Source organism: Ambystoma mexicanum, chromosome 5q (genome assembly GCF_040938575.1).
Source record: "Ambystoma mexicanum isolate Mex_15411 chromosome 5q, UKY_AmexF1_1, whole genome shotgun sequence".
NCBI classification, from domain to species: Eukaryota; Metazoa; Chordata; class Amphibia; order Caudata; family Ambystomatidae; genus Ambystoma; species Ambystoma mexicanum.
This window is the reverse complement of record NC_090933.1, coordinates 132,641,523-132,662,503: the sequence shown is the minus strand read 5'-3', so window position 1 is coordinate 132,662,503 and position 20,981 is coordinate 132,641,523. Positions and strand designations below refer to the sequence as shown.

The 20,981-nt window shown below is 43.6% G+C and overlaps 1 protein-coding gene across 2 annotated transcripts in view; it reads left to right on the top strand.

The window, feature by feature from the left end:
- ATP9B (ATPase phospholipid transporting 9B (putative)) overlaps nt 1–20,981 on the top strand; it is a 3,609,114-nt gene that overhangs the window by 3,148,396 nt on the left and 439,737 nt on the right. For both annotated transcript variants that reach the window (XM_069620656.1, XM_069620655.1), the window contains exon 21: nt 8,744–8,833. In XM_069620656.1, coding sequence (XP_069476757.1) covers nt 8,744–8,833 — 90 coding nt within the window. The remainder of the gene's footprint in view (nt 1–8,743; nt 8,834–20,981) is intronic.

Below are 20,981 nucleotides of genomic sequence, written 5' to 3'. Positions count from 1 at the left end.
TGGGGAAGAAATTGAGAAAACTTAAGAGTTTAAAGCTAGACCCAGAGGAGAGAGTCGAGGCTCTTAAATCTGGAATATAAAAATTGCTCAATGGGGAGACGGATGCTGCGGTTGCAGTAAGATGGCGAACAAATGTTGCAAATCATTTGAAAAAACAACTCCAGGAATTTCTGGCCGGTTCTGCAAGATTTGGTGAAAAATCATGATAGTAGCCAATGCAATCTAGTGCAGGAATCAAGATGGATAAATTATCTAACCCATCACTTTAAAAATAATGTGAAATTTGTGGCTAGCGAATGTGAAGGTGTTCCCTGGTCTCTGCAATTCGGTCCTCTACATCGAAAGCAGCGGTCTTGCATATCAAACCCTTAAGAGTGACGTTACCCTTTGGTCAAAATTGCTCTACTGGTTGTTTAAAGAAATCTTGGAAAGTAGAACATCCCCTCACTCATGGAAAACAGCCACCATCATCCCTTTGTTCAAGGGGGGTGATCGAATGCATCCGGCAAGCTATCGCCCGATCGCCCTCCTTGACATTGATAGCAAACTGTTTATGAAAATCTTGCTGAGTGAACTGGAAAAGCGGATGGCGAGTGCCCGAATCCTCCCAAAGGTTCAAACAGGGTTCAGAAAGGGGCACTCAACCGCCTTGAATGGGTTAGCTATTAACATCATGAGCGAGAACTCCAGAGGAAGGGGAGATCTGCCACTTTTTGGGGCAGGGGTGGACTTCTCGAAGGCGTTTGATCTGGTTATCAGGGAACGCCTCTGGAGTAAGCTCAGAAAATGGGGTATCCCCGAGGGGCTCCTCACAATGTTAATCGAGCTGAATAGAAACACTACACTTAGAGTGAGGCTCAATGAGGAAGGCAACCTGTCGGACTGCATTAAGGAGAAGAAGGGAGTCAGACAGGGCTGCCCCGGGTCACCTCTTTTCTTCAATCGATGTCTGGCAGATATGGGGGCGTTTTTGCAGTCATCAGCCCTGGCCAGTCCAGCAATCAATGGGTTCAAGATATGCTGGCTGCCCTACACCGACAATATTGTCTTATTAGACCAGACAGCGGTGGGGCTGCAGCCTATTGAGCGCCTACTCAATAAACTGAGAGAGTATGCCAAGGAGAATGGGCTTTCTATCGACCCGACAAAATCTAAGATAGTTGTGTCAAGGCATCAACGTATAAAAAAGTGGCATTCTCCCAGTGGGTCTTGGATGGCCAGGTGTACCGTAGAGTGGAAGAAGCCCTGTACCTGGGCTATTTGGTCTACACATCTCCATCAGTGTCTAAGGTGGAGGCGGATGTCAAGGGAAAAATCTCCCAGCTATTCCCACAAATGAAGAAGGTGTTGGCCAAATATTGCAAATTTCCCCTTCTCCCTCTGATTAAATATTACAGGGCAAAAGTTATCCCAGTAATTCTCTAGAAACCCCAAATAAAAATTGGCAAAGATTGAAAGGGACAGTGTGAAAGAAAGTATTAGGTCTACCTATGAGTCTCACTATGGCCGGATTGAGATTTGAGTTGGGCCTACGATCATTGAAGGTTTCAGCAGAATGGAGATTGGCTTCCCTCTTTCGCCTAATTATAACAGCATATGAGGACATGCTGTTTGCAGAATTGGTGCACAGCTAAAACACTCAAAATCCAATATGCTGTCTGAACTGGAGGCAAAAGCAGGGGAGTCACTCGCCAAAGCAGACACTGATGTATAGACCCTAATATGCAACCACTGAAAGCCAAGAAATCATAGGAGGTGATGAACTGGATTCTTATGATTGAACAAATGCAGTCTACAACATCCACAAATCTATTCTTGAAAGTGGATAAGAAAGTAGGGACTCTCCCGCGGTTTCTTGTTAAATTCCCAGATTGGAAGGTTAGGAATTAAAAATTTTTTAAACTTGCTTAAATGTATTTCATACGGGAGAGATTCTAGTTAGAAGGGGGCAAGGAGAGCTGACCACTATATTGTGCAATATATGTAAAAACCCGGTCAATCATTAAAACACCTGCTGATGATCTGTGAGGGCACTTGGTTGGCCAGAACCTCGCTCTTTATGAGATTTGTAGCCAGCAAAGAGATTATCCTATCTGAAACTTTCTGAGATAGACTGATATCTTGATATGACACAATTTTGACAACTGCCGTGGTACATCATAAGCCAAAACTGGTGTTGAGGCAACGATTTGAGAATTGGTGCAATATTAGGATGAAGGATCACTATGTCAACTTAGATGGTACATACGTGGTAAACCTCCTACCCAATTTGGGTTCTTAGCTGTCTATGCTAATGGGGTTATCAGGAGCAAATGTCCAATGAGTACTGTCTCCCTTGACTCTCTCCGATTAAACCCAATATTTTGACTCACTCAATGTTACACTCTATAGGGAGTGATTTTAGAAATAATGTTCATTTAGCTTAGACGTTGGTTCCCTTATATACAGAGTGTGAATTTATATTTTTCCCATTTTTGTTGTCCTTTGTCTTTGCTGGTTTTTTATTTCTGTTTCATTAGTGTTTGGTATTGAGTGTTGCTTATCAAACTTAGATGAAATAGTTCCTTTGTATATTTTGTTTTTTTTGTAAAAGGTTCTTGTTAACAAGATACAAATAATAAAATTAAAAAATATATACTGATTTGCAGTCTATTCACAGCATGTGAATTTATGAAAGATCCAATGCTGGAGAAGGGAGTAGTTTCTTACCTGTAACTCCATTTCTCCAGCATTGGTATCGTTCATGGATTCCCATGCGCCCTCCGGCCTCCCCCTTCAGGCAAACATATGTTTTGGGCTTGCTCCATTTTGGGGAGGTTAAAATCTGAAGGGAAGCTGCAGTGGCCTGGCTATTTATACTGAAAGTCCTACTGGGTCAGCCTAAAGCACCAATAAAGACGTTGATAGGACACTCAGTGTCGGAGTTTTCCATAGCAAAACCGCTATATTAAAGTTACAGAGGTTTCCCAGCCTGACGACAGGAAATATTCACAGCATGTGAATCCATGAAAGATACCAATGCTGGAGAAATGGAGGTGCAGGTAAGAAACTACCCCTTCACTCTCCCCCTCCCTTGCTAACCTGCTTTCTCTTCTCTCCTTTCCCTCCTTCGTTCTCATACCCAACCTGTTCCGCCAGCTGACTGGTCACCTGCTGCACCTCCAGAGCCTCACAGGTCTCAGGCTCCCCCACCAGTCCTGCACTTGCCTCCGGCCTCCACACTCTGAGTTGCATTACTGCACTCCGAATACGTTCCATGAGAATTTGACCCACTCTGCACTTAAACCTGGCCCATGCTGGACTGGGCACACCACTTGCACTGCCTTGAATGTACTAGGCTTAGAATGTTTGTCTGTCCTGTCTTCCTCTATCTCACCTCCCTAGTTTGCTGAGCCTACAAGCATATGACCACCCTTTTCTGTCTTGTATGTCCCACCGCTTCTCCCCCACCTTTTGTCACGCACATTTACTAGTATAAATGCCCTGCCGAGTATGCTAGCTTTTGCTGTTAGATCATTCGGAATCTTCATGAACTGAGAATGACGACAATATCCCCTTGTTCCCTTCCCCCCCTTGAAACGCTTTGAAGCATTTCACTTGTGTATACGCACTTTAAAAAATAAACAATTACAATGATTCCACCACAATTCATTAATCACTTTAGTGGTCTTACCACTTCTTCTTAACAACTTTCCACTATGATTCAGTACTTCAATGATTTCTTCCTGGTCCACTAACCTGCCAGGACTTCTGCTAAAAGGTCCCTATCCTGGTATACTCTCCTGCCAGGACAAAAGCTCCTAACACTACTACAAGTACCCTATGGTGAGGTTTACTCCAAACCTTTTGAAAAGTCTTTGGGCCTCATTACGAGTTTGGAGGTAGCCATGGAGCTATTAGCTGACTGACTATTAGCTCCATGGCTGCCTCCAAACCGGGCTCCATTACCGGGTTCCTGCAATGAGGACTTACCGGGTCATTCCGACATAGGAGGACCCGGTAAGTCTTCCTTGCAGGAACCATTCCCCATTCCCATTTGAGCCCCAATAGGGCTCAATGGGAAAGGGGAGGGATGTAACAACGGGCACATTACAAGTGTCCCGTTGTTACCTCCCTCTGACCCTCGCAGGACCCGGAAAAGACGTCTGGTTTTACCAGACGTCTGATCCGGGTCCTGCAAAGGAAATCTCGTAATAGGCGCTCCCATAATGAAGGGGGCCGGTCCCGTACCGGCCCCCTTCATTACGGGAGCGCCAGGGTCGTAATGAGGCCCTTCGACTTTCAACAACATCAAAATTCACAACAACTTCTGAGAAAACGTGAGATACATTGGTGCTGTTTATTCCACTGTTGTAGTTGCCACATGCAATGCATGTTATTCTCTTCGCATCCTTGATATTTTCTACCAGAAGGGATTCTCTCCTACCTCTATTGTTTTCCCAGGTTTACATCAAACAACTGCTGACAATATTTCTGTATTACACTTGCCCCTCCTTGGCTTAGGTAATGCTTGTTGATGTCTTCCTCAACTGTCACATCTTCCTTACTCTGGCAATAATGGTTACAGTCACCTGGCTTCAGTATTGCCGTCTCTTGGCTTTAGCAATGTTGGTTATGATTTTGGTTCAATATTACTCTCTCTGCTTTGGCAATATTTTTGGCTTGGATAATAGTAACTGTAAACTTTCCTTTCTTGTTTGCCAATGTTGTTATAACGCAAATATGATTCTCTTTCATTAGTTCGGTATTCAAAATAAGGAAAATTAGCAAGCAGTCAACTACGAAGCGTTCCGGGATTACATAGCAAGGGTAAACACACCGGATTCCTTATACTCGTCTGCTCGATGAGCTTCTGCATCCAACTCTGCTTCTTCAGCTTTCTGTATGACTGACAGTTTTGGTCATTTTCCAGCAGCCCACGCCGATCAGGAAAGGAGCTCTTACTCCTAAAGTGCTCTGGTGCTCGCCAGCCACTGACACAAGACACGCAATCAGGATAGTCTTGCTCTCCACGGGCAAAGCTTTCAGAGAAAGCGCTTCCCACTGTGTGACCTCTGCACTTTCGATCTGCAAACACAAAGACCCTCTCAGGACCGGCAGCCCGCTTGAGATACATCGGCGGCTCTGGCGTCTTCTTTTTTCCACTCCCGCTGCTGCAACTGCAGGCTGCAGATTCTTCTGCCTTTACACCTTTTTGTTCTAATGGCTTGTACCTGAGGAGGCTTTATATAGTCAAAAGTCCCGCTCAGGTGTGGGTCATTAGAACCAATAGACTGCACTTTGCAGTTTAATGCCTCTCAATCCCTCTTCCTCGTCCCAGTATTTTGGGCATTGTGGGACTTGAAGTCTCCAATGTTCTGTTTTCTTTTTACATTAAAAGCCTCAATTTCTACTTTATGTAATTTACTCTGTTTACTGAATACATTTTTAGGGAAGGTTTTTAAAGAATGTAAAGTTTTATTCTTGTCTCCATAAACCAAACCTAAGGGAGGGAGAATTATATGTATCCAACACTAAGGAGTTACTGTATATTATTTCCATATTGGCCTTCATGATTTTTATTACTAATAAGGTGGATAGTTTTGGGAAGAGAGACCTTACTTTGACTGCGTCTCTCCTAACAAAATCCTCCTATTCCCTTGGGGCCCTTCTCCTCCCAAGTGAGCCTCCCAGCTAATACTACCCTCAGGATTAGGATCAGGTAGTGGCTGCCTTACCCTGGCCACCTGGGAGGAGACCTTAGGTAGGGTTCATGTGAGTACGCTGCAGGATTCGGATTACCAAGATTTAAACAAATCGGAAATGTTGAACGAGAAAAAAATCTAAAGTTACTTTACTAAAAAGAACTTTGGATTTTCTCTCCCCTGGACATTTCGGACTACACCCTTGTCCCACATCCCCTTATTTACTTCTGGGCGGCACACCTCCTTGTGTGCCACTGTCTCCTTTATCCCTTTGCCGTGCCAGTTCCCTTCACTTGCATGGATGGGAACCGGCACTGCAGGTTTTTTTTTTTCTTTTTCTTTATTGCAACGGGTGCGGAGGACACCCCCGGAACCACGCTGACATTACAGTGAACAAGGGTGCAGGGAAGAACCCCTGCACCCTTGTTCACTGCAATGCCACCGAATGGGGGACTTGGTAGACATTTTCAGCCGTACGTGATTTTCGTACGGCCGAAATTCGGTCAAATCTTCCATTCGTTGTTTTTCTTTTGTTCTTATGTACAGATTCCCAGGATTCATCACATGTCCCACAGAATAGAACTACCAGCCTGCACCACCACCCTCATATCGATGGAATGTCTAGTGGACCCCAAGAAGCAACACATTTCAGAGACTGCATGTATTAGAATGCACCTGGAACCAACGGCTCATAACAGAAGGAAACAAATGTCTGGCATGTTGAAAAGAGACTTTCTTCACCCACCCAGGAGCTGAATGGTCAACTCCACATCTGGAACAGGGTCCCCGGACTTTCTACAAGAGGGTAGAGGAGCAGCAGTAACAGAGCTGAATCCAGCAGAGAACTACTGAGCAGTCAAGTAGACCAGGGAACTGTCCCCAAAATCCCTATGGACAATGACTTACTTGATACAGGTGGGGAACAGAGAACAAACTAACACAGCTACCCCTTGGGAAGGTGGAAGAAAATGGAGGCTGAAAAGAGGGTCTGGCTAAACGCCCTTACGAAGACCCCCGGGAATAATGCCAGCCCACAAGGGGAGGAGATAGGTACTTTGGGTAGGGAAGGCAGTGATTGGCCTAGTTGCATGCCTGACCCGAGTGTCCAATGTGAGCTAAAATAGCATTCTAGACATGAAGAGAAGAGCTATATGAATGCAGTAGGGTCATTCTTCAGTCAGAGGTGTTCGGATGGGCTTGAAGGAGGTGCATGAGGACCAAGAGACCATAGAGGGGTATGCAGCAGGTGGAGGATGAGTTGAAGGAGAGTACTGACATGTTTGGTGAGAGTGAAGGTAAGTTGTTGTGATTGAGAGAGATACCAATGTTGTTGTATGTCTGTGTGCAAGTGAGTAACAGTGAAAAGGAGTGAGTGTGAGGAACAGTACGACCAGGATGGAGGAGAAGAGAGGAGTAAGAAAGTTAGATCAGGAGGGAGTAAGAGTGTAGGAACAGGATGAGTGAGAGGTGGAGTAAGATAAGAAGGGAGGAGTACAAACAGGAGGGAGAGTTGAGTAAAGATTGGAGGAGTGAAAGGAAGAGTAACAGCAGGTTGGAGGAGAGTTGAACAGAAGGAGTAACACCCAGAGGAAGAGTAGGGAGGAGGAGTACAGTTGGAATAAGAGTTCCAAGGCCATCGGGAAAGAGGAAGGATACAGCCTGACGATCAGACTATCCATCTTTGTTGTCTAGAAAGTCCCAGATGGGCATAGATAGATTAGTGCAGGGCCTTTAAGCCTTCACAGAGTAGGGGAAGCTTAGACCGCATGGGTACCCTTTCTATAGAAACTATAGTGAACCAATACTATATTGTTTCTTTGGGAGTAGAGAGCTTGGGCTAGGGAAATGTGTGCCTGCACCAAGGTTGAGCGCAAACATACAAAGATCATACCTAGATGTGGAGCCCCCAATTGCCTTTATCTTTGTTTTATTTTAATAAAAACTCCAAAAATACTGATATTGCCATGTGAATTCTTGACAGCCTAGTCACACATGTTAAAGCAATGTATTTATTTCACATGTGTTTGAGTCATTGTGACCCCAGTTGACACTCATATTGCAGTGTATAGGGATTTTCTGCTTAATGTTAGTCAAATGCACATATTGCAAAGCATCTCATAGCCTCTGATGATTTCATGGGGCTACATAAGGAAAGGGAACTACTGCTATTGGGTGTTTGAGGGCAAAAAATAAGAATTTCAGGAGGTGGCTTCTTAGCACAGCATGTATCACCCGCAGACACTATGGGGCTGCCATAGAGGAGAGAAGGAGAAAATAGGGGAAAGGAATATAATTATTGTCTGAAAATAAAATGCCTCTTATCATATTTACCTATATTTTCTTTGACTTTAGAGCTTTACAACTTTGTTTAAGTTTGTTTTATTGAACAATGCTATGATGTATGTAAATGATTCCATAACATAATGTGCAAGGATGAAATGTGTCTTGCTTATCTGTTCACTGATTTAAATACCAAAAAATAGGTGCAAGGCGAAACATTACACTGATGGCATTACGATGCTATTAGACTATTTTAGTACTTTTTATATGATCTAATCCCAAAGGGACTATAAGTAAAGCAACATTCCAGAAAATGTCTTTCGCAATTCGGTACATTGAAAGCTTTGCTGTGTTAGTCATGCAAGTACAATTTGCAGGTAAATGCTTCCACCACTTTTAATAATAATCTGTTAATAATCCAGCTGTGGTGCTCACCACAATGAACTGCAGGCTGATATAAATGATTCTACATGTTTTTCGTCTGTGGTGCTCCCTCTGAATGCCAAATTACTAGCTTCATTGTGCGTACTTCAACAATATTAAGCTGAGGCGATGCATACTGAACACCACTCTTTTAATCCAGATATAAATCAAGGCCAATGTTATGATGAACATAAATTCATCTGTTACTGGCTAGTCTGACAACTAGCCAGTACTTCATAAATATGTAAAACGCACCTACTAAGTGGGTATATTGTTTATCCACGCATTGGTGGGTCTGTCGTTTTGAAGGTATGACTTGTTTTTTCTTTGTAAACATATGCTCATTTTGCCTGCAGGTAAGCAATCGAGGAGATGCTCACTTGGAACTAAATGCCTTTCGAAGGAAACATGACTGTGCCCTTGTGGTGTCTGGCGATTCTCTGGAGGTAACATCTGGTTTGATTGTAGGCGATCATAAATAATCGTAGTTAAACTTTGCTGAAGTACACTGCTTTCATAAAGGGAGACCTGTAGAACTGTTTGCAGTATTTAAACCTTTTATTAATCATCACTCTCAAATAGAAGAGAATGGTCTGCTATATATTATTCAGCAAGTCTGCGCCAAATCTAGACAGAAATGTGATTGTTAGCATATGCCACACTTAGATGGAATTGAGTTTAGTTTGCGCAAAATCTAGACAGAAATGTGATTGTTAGCATATGCCACACTTAGATGGAATTTCTCAAGTTGAGTCTGCGCCAAATCTAGACAGAATGTGATTGTTAGCATATATGATTCTTAGCATACACCGCACATAGAATTCCGAACCTAGCCTGTGTCCCAACTAGATAGAAATGTGACTGTTAGCTTGTGCCACACTAGCACTTAAATCTGAACTGTAGCTCGCGTTGCATCGAAATGGAACTGTGACTGTTAGCATGCACCTCACTCGGGACTCTGAACCCTAGCTTGCGTCGCATCTAGACAGAAAGGTGACTGCTAACAGCCTCTCTGTGAAAAGCTGCATTTGAAGTGTACCTCTCTGTGAAAGTTGATGTGGAGTGCACTTAGAAGTGAATTCAGAAGTGTACCCAATAGCGTCTCTGTGGAAAGTTGATTTTAGAAATGTGCCCAATAGCCACCCTGTGAAAGTTGAATTCAGAAGTACAATTAGAAAGTGGCATTTAGAAGTACACCCAATAGCTTCTCTGTGAAAGTTAAATCTAAATGTATGCCCAATAGCCTCTCTGTGGAAAGTTGGATTCAGAAGTGCAGTCAGAAGTTGCACTTAGAAGCGCTCCCAATAGCCTCTCTGCGAATGCCGAATTTGGAAGGACGCCCAATAGCCTCTCTGTGAAAGTTGAATTGAGAAATACATTTAGAAGATGCATTTTAGAACTATACCCATTAGCCTCCTTGTGAAACTGAATTAACTGTATGCCCAATAGCCTCTCTGTGGAAAGTTGATTTTAGAAATGTGCCCAATAGCCTCCCTGTGAAAGTTGAATTCAGAAGTACAATTAGAAAGTTGCATTTAGAAGTACACCCAATAGCTTCTCTGTGAAAGTTGAATCTAAATGTATGCCCAATAGCCTCTCTGTGGAAAGTTGAATTCAGAAGTGCAGTTAGATGGTGAATTTTTGAAGAGTATGAAAGTTGAATTTAGAGGTACATTTAGAAGTTGCACTCAGAAATGTGCCCAATAGCCTCCCTGTGAAAGTTGAATTCAGAAGTACAATTAGAAGATGCATTTAGAAGTATACCCAATAGCCTCCCGATGAAACAGAATTAAATGTATGCCCAGTAGCTTCCCTGTGGAAAGTTGAATTTAGAAGTGTGGCCAATGGCCTCTCTGTGAAATTTGAATTCTGATGTCCACCCAATAGCCTCCCTGTGAAACTGAATTAAATGTATGCCCAATAGCATCTCTGTGGAAAGTTGAATTCAGAAGTACAATTGGAAAGCTGCATTTAGAATGGTGCCCAATAGCTTCTCTGTGGAAAGTTGCACTTAGAAGTGCGCCCAAAAGCCTCTCTGTGAATGCCGAGATTAGAAGTGTGCCCTATAGCCTCTCTGTGAAAAGCTGAACTCAGAAATGTGCCCATTAGCCTCTCTGTGAAAGTTGAATTCAGAAATGTACTCTCTGTGAATTTTAGAAGCGTGCCCAATAGCCTCTCTATGAATTAGAAGTCTCTGAAAGGGCATGTAACCCATCATATCTCACAAACACACTTACTCTCTCCTTACATCACCACTCAACTAGAACACAGAGATACTATGACACCATTCGGTATAACTGTTCTCATATCAACATTCGCCGCTTACTCCACATCATTCTAAGTAATCACTGCTGGTTACACACCCCCCAGCGAGGCGTTCTCCTCAGGCCTAACGCAGCCACATCCGATCTGGATAAATCCGGCCAGAACGAACACATACTCCTGACCTCTCAACCACCACACCCACCGCTAGAAAACAGCTATCACACCGATGCCGCACGAGCTGTACACATACCCGGTGCTCACACGCACCTTTTGACTCTCTCTACTGATATGAACTTCGGTTCCCAAGGGCGTTCAACCTACCAGCACCTTCAGACCATACCAATGGTATATAAGGCGCTATATAAATGCAAAATAACATAACATAACATAAGTTGTTAACAGCATTAAATATACAGATAACATGGGGTTAGACTACCAAGCTCTTGACCATCTTGTTTCCTGACCCTTCAACGACATTGAGTTCGGATACTTTTATGGTGCTGAAAAATAATCTTGACTTTTCCATTCCTTTTGACTTCTCACCTGCACGCCGTGGGGCATAGTCATTTTGCACACCTGCACTCATGCTCTGTCTATGCATGCACATTTGCAACACTCTCAGCCAGGCTCTGTGCACCCTTAGGCAAAATATTTTCATGCCTAATGAGAGCCCTAGTGGGGCAAAAACCATAAGCGGTAGACTTCACAAACCTCAACTCTCTGTGCAAACCGTAGGATTCTGATTAACGATGTCAAAGCTGCTTCCTACTCCACCACCATTGTGGCAGCCTCTGATAGGTGCAAAGCCCTCTTTAAAGTAGTAAAGCATTGTACCAAACCCTCACCCGATCCCGTGCGACAGAATCATTACAATTTCTTTTGAAAAAATACACAAAATCCGAGAAACCATCAAATCAACCTCTGACAGCATTAGCATCCCTGCACCCCAGTATGCACACTGTCCTTCTGGACCAAATTCAATCTACTTCTTACCCCGACAATATCATTTCGGCCTCCAACATTAAACAATTGACAAGCCCAGCACTTAATGCACTCTTCAACATCATCAATGCCTCCCTCGCAGAAGTATCATTGCCAGACATACTCAAGACTGGTCTCAAACGATCTCTTTTGAAAAAATCAACCCTAGATCCAGATGACCTGGCCAACTACAGGCCAATTACAAACCTCCTGTTTATTGTCAAAATCTTGGAAAAAGTAGTTGTTACACAACTACTCGCCAGAAACAAACAACTCCCACTCCTAAATGACTATCAGTCAGGGGCCCCACTAGCCCTCCCCCAACTGTAGCATTAAGACAGCCACCACCCAGGTGGCAGATAATGCTCTCCAAATCAAGGATAAGGGCGAATCATGCCTCCTCGTCCTGCTTGACCTCTTGGCTGCATTAGACATCGCCGAACACTGCATCCTTCTCACCCTCCTTGCTGACAGGGTATGATTCTCTGGCACTGTCCTGAATTGGTTTACCTCCCACCTCTCTGGCAGACACCAGGCTATCCGGGTGAACTTGTTGCATTCTAATCGACTCCAGGTTTCCTGCGGTGTCCCCCAAGGCTCCATCCTCTCGGCAATCCTTTTAACCTTTACATGGAGCCTCTGAGCACTCGCCTCAAAGATCCCAATGTAGCCATTCACCAATATGCAGACCATACTCAGTTGTACATGAGAGTAAATAGCGTACAGGACATCATTAACCTCCGTGATTATCTAGCCATCATCCAGTCCTGGATGTCGACTGCCTACCTGAAACTAAACCCATCCAAGACTGAATTCATCCTAATCGGTCCGCCTGCTAAAAAACAACTTGTCCAACAATGGCTCAATGGTATGTGCCTAGAAGGATTTAATTCATAACTCTGACGCCACAAAATTCGTAGGCTTCACCATTGACAGCAGCCTGTCCTTTCCTGAAACACAGAGCCAAGAAGGCCCAAATAGCCTGGCTCAGAATCTCTACCCTTCAAAAAATCAAGTCCTTCACCCTGCTGTGGGACTTCTGGACTGTAGTGCAGGACCTGGTCGCCTTGCACATCGATGGGTTAAATGCTCTCCTGACAGGGCTCCCAGCTGCTCACTTGGCTCCACTAAAAGCAGTCCACCATGCTGCAGCACGTCTTATTACGGGAGCACGGAAATGTGACAAACTACCCCCATCCTACGCAAACTACATCCACCCTGCACCCCAAGCTAGGATACTATACAAGACTGCATGTATCATCTACAAAGCAGTCACGAGTAGCACACCAGTGTACTGGCGGCTAAGCTCTACATAGCTGGTAGTACAAGCTTCTCGTGCAGCAAATCGACTAACCGGCTTGAATCACAACTCGTCCGCAAAGAGAGGACCCGCAAATAATGCGTCTCTTGTCATGCACCCACCCTCTGGAACTCCTTCCCGGTGTCGTCTCGGAATGCCCCCACAATTATCCAATTGCGCAAATCTCTCAAAACATGCCTCTTTCAACAACACCTGACTAAGGACTAATTTCAATGGGTGCACATACCAACTCACAGATCGCGCAGTACTGTGCTACTGTTAAAAGATGCCAGCCCAAATGCTGTCTACCCACTGTGAGGGGTCAGAAGTAAGTCTTGCACACAATGGTGGCATGTTTTTGGGCAGAAACATTTATTATCTGAAAAAGGGTTGGAAAAATGCCTCTGTCCCTAAAACAAAGAGGGTTTTGTGAGGAGTTAGTTTTGAAAAACACCTCACTTTCCCTAACCTAATAAAGAGGGCCCTACCTGGCAAACTAAAACAAAAGACAATGACCTAATATCCAAAATCTTTATAGCCCTCACACTTATACAAACAATCAACATTATACAAAGGAAATATGGATGGTTTTAAATTCAAAAAAGGATTTAGGTATTGCAAACTTAAATGTATCCTGGAAGTACTCCTTGTGAGTGTATTCCCTTCCCCTGGATCAATTCAGAAGCACCCGAATTATCGGTAATGCTCTGTTCAAAGGAATAGGAAAGTGTTTTCCAAGCAAAAGTCTTTCTTGAAGAAATACACAATTTCCTTTTTAACCTAAGTGGATGTTAGGTTGAATGATACATTGGGCCTCATTACGAGTCTGGCGGTAACCGAGGCGGTAAAACCGCCTGGTTACCGCCGGACTCGTATTACCATTCCACCTCCGTGATTCCCGGAATTATGGGGGCATTACAACCCCGGTTTCCCGGGAATCACGGAGGCGGAATGGTGTTAATCCCCATTCCCATGGAGTCCTATGGGAGTCCATGGGAATGGGGATCATGGAAACACCGGCAGCATCTCGTGATGCTGCCAGTGTTTCCTCGTCCGCCTGTAGGCGGGCGGTGTTAAACCTGCCAGGTCAAACCTGGCGGGAACATCACCTCCCGCCTGCAGGAGTCGTGATCAGGCGGTCCGGAAACAACAGTGGCGGTGGGTTTACCGCCACCGTTATTTCCGGACCGCCTGATTTGTAATGAGGCCCAATGTCTGCACCAATATCCCTTTTCAAGGATGTTTGACTTTCTTCCAATATAGACATTCAAAAGGCTTTCAAGGATGTTTGACTTTCTTCCCATGTATAAAGTCAAAGATTCTGTACTTCATACAATACAAGTTTGATTGTTCTGTGGTTGTGAAAACCTTCTTATCAACACAACCAATGTCTCTTTCACAATACTAATTTTTGAGTTTACTAATATTGCCATTCAATCAGGTTACCAAATAACAACGTGCTTCATAAAATGTCATCGTCTTGAGAATAACACCCTTTTTTCAGGAAGCAGTCAAGAACTTGCTTCGTTAACACTGTGGTATGTCAACATTGCATAAACACAAAATCTTTCTTTCAATAAAGATTCTTTTCCATAACTCTATCAGCATCAAGATGATCAAATCACCAACTTCTTTCCTGATCTACTTGTCTGCCAGTAAGAAAACTCCTACCACTAACTTCAAACTTGTTGGTCTGGTTCCAGTGTTCTCCACACCAGTCCTCTGACGTGGTTTCACAACTTATTGACTGTTGACAATGTGAGATACAAGCTTTTCAAAAACGACGTCTCTTAAAATGAAACTCATGGTTTGGTTGTATCATTAAGGTTCTCTCACAACCTCTTGGCTGTTGGCAATGCTGAATATGAACATTTCCAAGGGTTTGGCTTGGTTTAATAGGCCTGTTGCTTCTTGGTAATAGGCAATAACAGTTAGGAATTTTCCCCACTGGTACTTTGTTGAAAGGCTCTTGACAGCCTCTTAGCTGTATCAACATTGATTCAAATCTTTCCCTTCTAGATCTTTGCCAAAGGTCTTATGACAGCCTTTTGGCTGTAGGTTTATACTGGTTCCATCCTTTCTACTCTTGGTATTGGCCTCAAGTCTTACAAAAAAACCTTTTGGCTGTAGGCAATACTGATTCCCCCTTTCTTGCTCTGAGGTTTTGCGTAAGACTTTCTTCCTTGCCATTGATTTTTGTTTGTTTTCATGAATTGACAATCATCAAGCATGTTTTGCTTAGTATCATTAAGTGTTTGGTATTCAAAAACATTTACTGGTGACAGCTTCCTTTCATGGTCAGTAAAACTCACCGGCTCTTTGCAGCAGCTCCCTTCAGCGCCTCGGTTCTCGTGGCAGGGCTTTGGACGTGCCTCTCGCACAAATCCGAACTGCTTATTCCTCAGCTTCAATACCACACGACCACAGCTTCTTCCTCCTCTTCCTCAGCTGCATCTTATTCTGGCCTTTAAATATTGTGCTGAGGTGCTCTGGTGGATAAAGACTAGACTGCACCTTTTGATATTTGCACTTCTGGGTCTCCATGGCTTCTGAGTTCATTTTCTTTATCCCTGTACTTGTTGCATTATGGGAATTGAAGTGGTCAGATCGAGGAGGGTTTGGATAGAGTCTCTGCAATTTCACATTAGGGGTAGAGGGTTCTCTTTAGAATAGAATCACAAAATTCAAAGGGGTTTACTTTTAATTCCTGAGTCTCTAAGGTACCAATTTGACTCTGTTTATCTGGCTCTTTCTAACGGGTGTCAGGAACCTTGATGTTAGACGGACTGGAGTACTGATAAAATGCCATTCAATATTTGGGAACAATAACCTCTTTATCTTCTAAAGATGAATGCTGCATCTTTCCTAGTGAAGTCATCACCTACCCTAAATAGGCTTCTCCTCCTATGTGATCCTTGCCCCTGATGCCCCTCCCCCCCACCACCCAGGTTTAGGATCAGGTAGTGGCTGCCTTCCGCTTGCCCCATGGGAGGAGACTTCATGCCAGACCTTAGTGATGACTCCACAGGATTCATCACAGTTTCCTGTGCCTCTACGAAAATGAATGACATTGTGAGAATGTCCAAATTATAAAGTCCATCCCTGTTGCGTCTCAAAAAGTTTACTTCTGTCCCTAACACTAATAACATAAATCAACTATGCAAGGATGATCTCTTCCTAAAGTAAAAATGTTCTTTGTGGTTCCAAGTAACAGAAAAGTTCTATTATTTTGGGCTAAAAGTGACGCTAATAAAGACATGTTCAAAACTGTAGGCCTCCAAGGTTAGGGTTGTGTTGGGAAATATCTAAAATATGGGGGAACTAGCTCACAATGATACCTTTTTTTATATGGGACCCTTGGCTAGGGGGGTAACAGACTTGGTATAATGCCAAGCACAGTCCTTTTCTCTTTGGTAATAATGACCCCTAACTAAACGAACCACACTAAAATAGACCAGGAAACAGGCTTTCATGATCAGGACCTATATATGATCACTTGAAAACTCCAGCACACAATTAGACATTTACATGCATAAGATATGAGAAAACATAAGGAAAACATCAGCCTAGAGCTTATGTTACGATTACTCATAGAGCGCACAGTCGCCCGGAAGCATAATGGCGCTGCAGAGGAAATGATCAAAAACCCTGAAAAGAACTTGTCAGCCAGACGTCACTATATTAAAAAAGATACGTTTTAAGAGCCTTCCTAAAAGCCAGATGGTTAGACGTTTTTTTCAATGTCACATGGAGCTTTTTCCATAACTGTGCCGCCGTAATGGAAAATGCACGTCCCCAATCTGGGAGCAGCGAAAAGGTGTCACACAGAGTAGGCCAGCCGATTCGGATTTCAGGGAGCGCTTCAGAGAATAGCTTAAGAATTTAGTACAGAGATACTCTGCACCCTGATCGTAAAGAGCACGATACCAAGTGCCTTGAACTCAGTGCGCTGAGCAACCGGGACCCAATGCAAACGGCGAATTACTGGGGAAATATGGGCGTCATAAGGTGACCTGGTTGCCACCCATGCTGCGAAATTCTGGAGATGCTGTAGTCGGAGGACCAGGCTCTTAGGCTGTGCAAGATATAAAGAATTACAATAGTCCAGCCGACTAGATACCATTGCAGACACTACCAGAGGACGCAGGGGAGAAGGAATTATATGAAGTACTTTTTTCAAGATTTTCAAGTGGAAAAACCCAGTCTGACAGACAGAAGATACCTGAGCATCCATGGACAGGGTGGCAGTCATGATAACTCCCAAGTTCTTAACCTTCGCCGTAGGGATAGGAAGAGAACCCAAAGAAGAAGGCCAAAAAGAAGCAATCCAGAGTGAAGGGTCAGGGGTGGTGGGGGGAGGGAACCCACCACCAGCATCTCTGTCTTGTCCCCATTCAGCTTCAGCCAGTTTAGGCCCATCCACTCCCCCACGGCCATTAGACACCGATGGAGGCTCGATGACACCTCATCCCGATCAAGATCTAGACGGAACAGCATCTGGGTGTCGTCGGCATACTAATAGCATCTGACGCCGAAGGAGCGGATGAGACAGACTAAAGCCCAGATGTAGATATTGGGGGACAAGGCAGAGCCCTGAGGGACACCGCAGCTAAGGTGACAAGACTTAGAAGAGAACGGAGAGAGCAGAAGAGATTGAGATCTATCAACCAGAAAAGAGGAGAACCAGGCTAGAACGTGACCAGGTATACCAACTTGGGTCAGGCAGGAAAGCAGGGTAGGATGGTCAACCGTGTCAAAAGCCGCTGAGCGATCCAACAATATCAGGGCTCCGACACCCACTGCATCCACTAGACTGGCCATGTTGTCCTGAACAGAGACCAGTACGCTCTCAGTGCCCCTGCCGGCCTGAAAGCCAGACTGGGGTGGGTCAAGACAGTCAGAAAGTTCAAGAAAAGAGGACAAGTGAGGGGAAACCAGTGATTCCAGAAGTTTCATTAGAGCCGGTAGAAGAGAGATAGGGCGAAAATTAGACAACATAAAAGAATCCAGCAAAGGTTTTCTTAGAAGAGGAATGACCGTTGCGGCCTACTACTGCAAATAAGGTTTTGGCCTGACACGTGTGCCTTTTCTAAAAATAAAACACATACACCGTTTCTACAGCTATACCCTGAAGCAATTTCTAAACTTTCAGCAAACCATGAAAATATGTAGAGAAAGCAGTTACCTTCACATTGAATATGTGCAAAAGAAACAGAAAGAAAAAACGATGTTCTTGGAGAAAGGAAAACGCAATATGCAATTTGACATTTTACCTTTGGGAAAGAAAACAGCTCTATTCTTTGCGTGTTATACACCCCCACCCCAAGCAATCATATCTCTTTTCTTCAAGCAAAACTATTTATATGACAGCACTTGGCAGAAGACATGCATTTGTTTTATCTGTAAACTTAGAAGTAAAACTGCCAGCCTTTAGTGCTTCTGCAGAATACCCCTTTTTCATGAATCTATCTTTTCACACGGGAGAACACAGCTGCTCTTCAGTAACTAAGAACAAACATGCTCCTGTCCCCTTATATTTGTTTTATTCGATTTGGCACTTCCCAATAATCAGGCCAGGCGTTATCCTAATTAATTGTTTCATTCATTCTTCTTGTTTTAAACTCATACTCACCAAGAGCTGCGTGAGGTGGGGATTAAGCCTGCACAAGGGTTGCCTCCCGCCTCATGTCCACGATCTCTCCCACTCCCAGCTGCCTGCCGAAACCCATCGAAGTCCTCCCCTCCTTTCTCTCCAACCCCGTCTCAGCAAGCTTGCTGTCTCCCTGCACAGCGCAGTCAGCACTCCAATTTCCTTGATTTTGTTCTTTCTTCTCCCCTCTCTCCTGCTCCTCTACTCCATTGTTTTCTGGCCAACCCATTTCTGTCGTCCTTCTCCTGCTTACAAGCTTTTCTCTCTTCTCCTCCCCCTTTCCTATATCTTCCTACAGAACCTTTACTGCTTTTTCCTTCAATTCTGCATACATCCTGATGTCATGAATAATGTTTCTAGCCAAATACCACCCATCTTTAGCCCACATCCAGTAACTTTCCAGTTATTGTGATTCTCCTTCCTCAATGATCCTTGTACCACACTCTTCTCCAGCCTGGATGAAATATGTTACATAGCATCGTTACATCTGTAGAGGAGGAGCCAAGTACCCACACCTCAACCACTGCACCCATATTGCCTATATGTTGGGAGCCCAGATGTGAAAACTGTGCGGTACCAGTGAAAATACTGATACCTAGGAGAATCCTGTAGGCAAGGTTCCCACTGAGAAAACCATACTTGCATACAAGGAAATATGATGGTCGTTTAAATGAAATTCTGGAAGAAGCAGAGCAAATGAATGGCAAAGACGAATGGTGACGTCACACAGAGCTGAGCTGACGTACATGGAAGGGATACAGAGACTGGAGAATTCAGATATTGACGTACATGGAAGGGCTGCAGAGACTGGAGAATTCAGATATTCTATAAAGCAAGGATAAGTGACATCTTGGGATCAAGGTGTACAAACTTGTGCCACAGAATTGCTAGAGATATCAAGTCAGTTTACACGTGTACAGATGCAAAAGAAACACAAGCAGACCAAGTAATCCTGAGGCTAGCTTGATAGTGAATAGATTGCGGCATGCACCAATGTATGTGTAGATATATATATATATATATATATCTCCTGCAGCCTGATTAATTTTCTCGATCCAATCTTGCAACATGCCTCAATTTGAGCTACAAACTTTGTCCAAATGAAATTGACGATTTTTTTTTTTTTGCTTTTCTTTCTCTTTTTTTTTTGAGCCTATCGAATTTGGCCTGTTTGTTTGGAGCTGAGAGGTTGATTGGATTTAATTTAATTTAAGTTAATGTAACAAAAGTTTGATATTGTATATTGAACTGAAGTCTTACAATAAAAACAAATATATATATACATAAAGAGTAAAGTATGGATGTTTCCACTACATATTATAGCAGTGCTAGACTTTAGAGAGAAGGCCTTGTTTCTAGTGTTTCGCAGTAAGAAAAAATAAATGAAGTACCAAGTGAATCTCAGAAAGGCGAGGTTGGATGAGCCATGAAGCCAAGCCAAGAAGCTAAGGTCTTACAAGGCTAAAGTTAACTAACATTGGTTACAAACCATGGGAAAGAACAGCTCCCGTTCAGAAGACATCGACAAAACAAGGAAGAGGTCAGAGGTCTATTGAAAATAGTATTCTAAAGACAGTGAAAGCTCAAAATCATGGTCTTCAGTCACGTGGAAGGATGAAGTTGGACGAGCAAGATGCTCACACCTACGCATGAGGTCAGAGGGTGCCTTCACTCCCCTGATTCTCCACAGTACAGAACAAACTCAAGGCCGAGCTTCAAAGCCTAATTGACTACGCTGACCACTGAGATGATGATAGATTTATATACTAATTGGTGGGAAGCTGGGGTTAAGATGAGCTCACCAGCACCTGGAAGGCCAGCCTGCGTGCTGGGAACATAGGTGGAAAAGTACTGACGAAGGTTAGAGTGCCAACCAATTGTAGGGGACTGCGTAATTAAGGGTACTACAGGTATTGTAGCCAATGCAACATTGTTTATTTAGTAACGTTCATAGTGGCCATTTTGAGGGGAGGGCTTAGTTGCCTCACCTGATGTTAAGAAACCAATTACCTACACTAACTGTCCCATACTAGTATGGATCATATACTTAGATGTTTGCTAAGAGCCTATCACAGTTGTCACTAAGTTTTTGTAGTTTGCCACGTAGTATGACATTGGCAGTGAGGTAGGTCAACGTCAATGATGACGAGTTTTGGATATAAAAGCTCTGTTTTTTATGAAAGTAGTTGACTAAGAGGATCGAGTGAATTCGTTGATGTTCGTTGTGCTCCCTGTTTTAGACAATTGAAAATAAAACGGTTATCCTTATTGCCAACTAACTGAGTCGTTTTGATTATTGGTGTATGAATGACATCTGCATCCCCATCCATCTCCAGGGTAATTGCTACTCATCTTAAAGGACTGAGGTTATTCAGTTCACATCCTCTGGGTTTTTTCT